The 5,669-nt window shown below is 35.0% G+C and overlaps 1 protein-coding gene across 1 annotated transcript in view; it reads right to left on the bottom strand.

Annotated features, from left to right (window-relative positions):
* The window catches only part of LOC106474530 (glycine receptor subunit alpha-2-like), a 30,435-nt gene extending 28,151 nt beyond the window's left edge, over positions 1 to 2,284 (bottom strand). The window contains exon 1 of the mRNA XM_022402853.1: positions 1,986 to 2,284. Within this exon, the coding sequence (XP_022258561.1) occupies positions 1,986 to 2,089 (104 nt within the window). The 5' untranslated portion in view covers positions 2,090 to 2,284. The remainder of the gene's footprint in view (positions 1 to 1,985) is intronic.
* Between the last annotated feature and the right edge of the window lie 3,385 nt (positions 2,285 to 5,669).

The following is a 5,669-nucleotide window of genomic DNA, read 5'->3' as shown; positions in this document are numbered from 1 at the left end:
AGACAGATAGTACCGAATCCTACGTTGTTTGATTTATAGACAGATAGTACCGAATCCAACGTTGTTTGATTTATAGACAGATAGTACCGAATCCTACGTTGTTTGATTTATAGACAGATAGTACCGAATTCAACGTTGTTTGATTTATAGACAGATAGTACCGAATCCAACGTTGTTTGATTTATAGACAGATAGTACCGAATCCTACCCTGTTTGGTTTAAATACAATTAAAACCTAATCCTACAACGTTGGATTTTAAAGACAGTTAATACCCAATCCTACACTGTTTGATCTCAAGACAGTTAATACCCAAACTGACATTGTTTGATCTCAAGACAGTTAATACCCAAACTGACATTGTTTGATCTCAAGACAGTTAATACCCAAACTGACATTGTTTGATCTCAAGACAGTTAATACCCAATCTTACATTGTTTGATCTCAAGACAGTTAATACCAAAACCGACATTGTTTGATCTCAAGACAGTTAATACCCAATCAAAGGAAGACGTGTAAGTATTTCTTCGTCAGTATCTTTTGATACTGTAATACTAACTGTGTTAGTTCTTTACTTGGTACAACAGTTTTATACTCAAATTACAAGATTGTAGATGAAACTAGTCACTAGAGACCTTACAAACTGTCCAACTTGAACTATCTAGTTCAAGTTGAATCATTTGTAAAGACTCTAGTTCAAGTTGGACAGTTTGTAAGGTCTGGACAGTTTTAAGGTCTCTATTTCAACTTGGATCGTTTTTAAAGTCTTGAGTTCAACTTGAACAGTTTGTAAGTTCTCTAGTTCAAGTTGAATCTTTTGTAAGGTCTCTAGTTCAACTCGCAGAGCTAGTAAGGACCGTAGTTCAATTCAGACCATTTATAAGGTCTCTATTTCACCTTGGATCGTTTTTGAAGTTCAACTTGGATCGCTTGTAAGGTCTCTAGTTTAACTTGGATAGTTTGTAAGGTCTCTATTTCAACTTGGATCGTTTTTAAAGTCTTGAGTTCAACTTGGACCGTTTGTAAGGTCTCTAGTTTAAGTTTAATCTCTTGTAACGTCTTTAGTTCAAATAGGAACGTTTTTAATATCCCTAATTCAACTTGGAACGATTGTAAAGTGTCTAGTTCAACTTCGACAGTTTTAAGGTCTCTAGTTGAAGTTGAATGATTTGTAAGGTCTCTAGTTCAAGTTTAATCATTTGTAAGGTCTGTAGCTCAACTTGGACAGTTTGTAAGGTCTCTAGTTCAACTAGTAACGCTTGTAAAAACTGTAGTTCAATTTGGAATGTTTGTAGGCTCTCTAGTTCAATTCAGACCATTTGTAAAGTCTCTATTTCAACTTGGATTGTTTTTAAAGTATTGAGTTCAACTTGGATAATTTGTAAGGTCTCTAGTTCAAGTTGAATCTCTTGTAACGTCTTTAGTTCAACTACGAACGATTTTGACATCCCTAATTCAACTTGGAACGATTGTAAAGTGTCTTGTTCAACTTCGACAGTTTTAAGGTCTCTATTTCAACCTGGATCGTTTTTAAAGTCTTGAGCTCAACTTGGACAGTTTGTAAGGTCTAAGTTGAAATAGAGACCTTATAAATGGTCTGAATTGAACTACGGTCCTTACTAGCTCTACGAGTTGAACTAGAGACCTTACAAAAGATTCAACTTGAACTGGATCATTTAAAGAATCTTCAATTATTAAACTTTCTGATTTACTGATTCAATATTTCAATGTTCAAAGTAAACGTTATATGTCGTACAATCCTAGTTTTTCAAGCCTTGATCGTTTATTGAATATCTATTAATCTTATGATCTTGATCTTGGATGTTAGATACTAAGTCGACGTAACGTTTAGAGTCAAAAGGCATTCTACTCATCTATCATATATTGACCATCTCTATGATAACAGGATCCATATTTTAAAGACTGACAAAGTTATTAAGAACATTTTTTTAAACATATAACTTTCATTTCAGATATAAACGCTTACCTTTCCCGGCTTCCATTATACGACCCAACCGTTTGAAAACTAAACAATAACAAGAGAACGTAGAAACCCTGCCAGGTTCTTGTTCGAGCCTCGAGAGGATACATTATCTCTTTACATGTTTCGAGAAGTATTCCAGCTATCACTGTTGGTGTCTTTTTTTAAAATTCAGGTTCTAATTTCAGAACTGGTAAACGTTTGAATACGACAGTCCTTCGTTTATTTCATCAAGATTATCCCCGTTAGTGTCACTAACAGTACAGAAATAAGTGTGTTGTTAACGTCAGATGTTCCAACTGGCTACGCTGTGTGTATGAAACGTAAATACAGGTGCCAAAGTACGGGTACACACGTCGTTCAACACGAGATGTAGTGTTTCTGTGGATCTGTAATCCAGCCCGAGTCAAGGACTCTGCATGCGTGTTAAACTGTGTTTTGTTATTAAGTGCTAAAATGTTGATATTTATTTATTCATATAAATATCTAACTTTTATTTCATACCTACAATATATATATATATATAGAGAGAGAGAGTTTAATTACTTTAGGGGCAAGCACTGTTTTATTCTTTTTCATATCAAATCGCTTTATAAAAAATAATTAACATCCAAGTATATCAGTTGAAAAACAATGAAACTGACGAGTATTTTATTGTTGTATTTTTCTGTTATAAGAAGCACTTATCTTTGAAAGTTCAACTTTTTACGGTTTGTATCTGTTCTTATTTGGGCTGTATAATATATTGTTATTGAATCCTGGTGTAAGGATTGGGGCTGTAGCAGTATGTGTTCGTCTGAGTAGTAAAGGAGATGAACATCAATTAGTCCTAGGTCTATCATCACAGTGGTCTAATATAAATTAGTCCTGGGTCTATCAACACGCTGGTCTAATATCAATTAGTCCTGGGTCTATCAACACAGTGGTATAATATAAATTAGTCCTGGGACTATCAACACAGTGGTATAATATAAATTAGTCCTGGGACTATCAACACAGTGGTATAATATAAATTAGTCCTGGGACTATCAACACAGTTGTTGAATATTAATTAGTTCTGGGTCTAACATCACTTGTGTTGTGTCTACCACTTTAAAATCAACACAGTTGTTGAACATTAATTAGTCCTGGGTCTAACGTCATTTGTGTTGTGTCTAACACTAAAATCAACACAGTTGTTGAACATCAATTAGTCCTGGGTCTAACGTCATTTGTGTTGTGTCTAACACTAAAATCAACGCAGTTGTTGAACATCAATTAGTCCTGGGTCTAACGTCATTTGTGTTGTGTCTAACACTAAAATCAACACAGTTGTTGAACATCAATTAGTCCTGGGTCTAACGTCATTTGTGTTGTGTCTAACACTAAAATCAACACAGTTGTTGAACATTAATTAGTCCTGGGTCTAACGTCATTTGTGTTGTGTCTAACACTAAAATTCAGCCAGATGCTGAACATCAGTTGTTCCTGTACCTAACACTTAAAATGGCACCAGTTTATAAAGTCATCATTTACCAGCCAATGCTGAACATCAGTTGTTCCTGTACCTAACACTTCAAATTCCAACAGTTTATAAAGTCATCATTTACCAGCCAGATGCTGAACATCAGTTGTTCCTGTACCTAACACTTTAAATTCCACCAGTTTATAAAGTCATCATTTAATAAAACAGTCTCGCCTGTTCCTTCCGCTTCAGTAACACATTTCAAGTGTCTAATATTTGAATCTTGAATGTAAGCAGTTTCATAGCAATGTATTTAAAACTAAAATCTGTAGCAAACCGAATGTGTTAAAACAGGAAACAAGCACTCAGTCAATGAAAGTTTTCATAACTCAGATTAACACCAGCTGTCACGCCCCGCAGAGAAGAACGTAAACGAACTCAATGTGGTTCGAACAACTCGACCGGAAACACTGATAAAAGAAAAAAAAAGTACTAGAAATCACGAAAATAAAATATCATATTTCAGCTCAGTATAGATCTCAAATGATAACAATTTATCAAGCTAAAGATACTAAAATAAAAGCGAACCCCCTCCCGGTTTACAATCGGGTTTCGATACCCGTGGTGGGTATATAGTACAGATAGCTCTTTATATAGCTTTGTGCTTAACGACGAACAAACTAACGTGGCAGTATTTGTTAAACAAGTTTATTTATTATTTCCAATTACTGCTTTATAACCTGTAATATCCAAGCGATTAACACAATTCCGTTAATCTGGCTCAGAGGTAAATCTCAAGGCATATAACGCTGAAAACCGGGTTTCGATACCTGTGATGGGCACAGCAGAAATAACCCAATGCCTAGTTTTGGGCGTAACAGTAACCAGATAAACGCCGTCATTCTAAGAAAACTGACTTTCTTTTACAGGTCCCTTGTGGGTCAACAGTAAGTCTACGGACGTATAACGTAAAAATCGAAGGTTCGATTCATGCTGCGGACAGAGTGCAGGTAGCCTATTGTGTGTCCTTGCACGAAGAAAACGCTACTAGCCCTCTTTCAGATTTTTAGGGTTATTTTATTAAATATTATAACTGTTAATTTGATTCAAATAAAACGATTTTTTTCGACTTACGATCATAAAACTTTCCCTTTTATTATTATTACGCTCTTTTTTCCCTTTTATTATTATTACGCTCTTTTTCCCCTTTTATTATTATTACGTTCTTTTTCCCTTTTATTATTATTACGTTCTTTTTCCCTTTTATTATTATTACGTTCTTTTTCCCTTTTATTATTATTACGTTCTTTTTTCCCTTTTATTATTATTACGTTCTTTTTCCCTTTTATTATTATTACGTTCTTTTTATAAAGTTGATTTCACCAATTCTAAATTGATATTAGTACCGCACTTTTTATCTTAAGTTCGCTATTTTGTTGGGCAGTGCGAGGTTTAACTGATTAGCGTGTCGGGCTGCGCATCGAAAGCTCCAAGGTTCGTGAAATGATAAAGTTTAAAACGTTGCGCACAAAAACGTGTCAATATTGGTAATAAAAGTGACGAAAGTTATATCAATGATTTAAAGAAATTTGATTCTTAAACAAAGCTGTATTTACATTCTATTATATATATAAATACTGAACTTATATAAATATCTTGTTAAATTTTAATGTATTTCTGATATATTTAAAACTGTGATCTAAGAAACAGCTGCTTTACTGGATAAATAACTTTGACAAGGTTGTTAACGGTAACATTAAATCTATGTTTGGATTATAAAAACAAATGGAACATATAACTGACTGTTTAAATTATTCAGCTGAGTGTCGTCAAAGTTCTGGTTTCATTAGACAAGACACGACGATTCATTGTTATTCGTGTTACGTACGTTAAAGGAATTCCCGCCTTACGGTCTTCAGAATTCAAGTTTGTGTAATCTCATGAGAAACCCTTTCCAACCTGCCCCCCCCCCCCCAGTGGCACAGCGGTATGTCTGCGGACTCACAGAATCCGGGTTTCGATACCCGTGGTGGACAGAGCACAGATAGCTCATTGTGTAGCTTTGTGTTTAATTACAAACAAACAAACTTTTCTTGATGCCCCCCAGTGGCACAGCGGTATGTCTGCGGACTCACAACGCTAGAAAGAGCACAGATATCCCATTGTGTAGCTTTGTGTTTAATTACAAACAAACTTTTCTTGATGCCCCCCAGTGGCACAGCGGTATATCTGCAGACTCACAACGC

Source organism: Limulus polyphemus, unplaced genomic scaffold (assembly GCF_000517525.1).
Source record: "Limulus polyphemus unplaced genomic scaffold, Limulus_polyphemus-2.1.2 Scaffold7328, whole genome shotgun sequence".
Lineage (NCBI taxonomy): Eukaryota > Metazoa > Arthropoda > Merostomata > Xiphosura > Limulidae > Limulus > Limulus polyphemus.
This window is presented reverse-complemented; position numbering and strand designations above follow the sequence as displayed.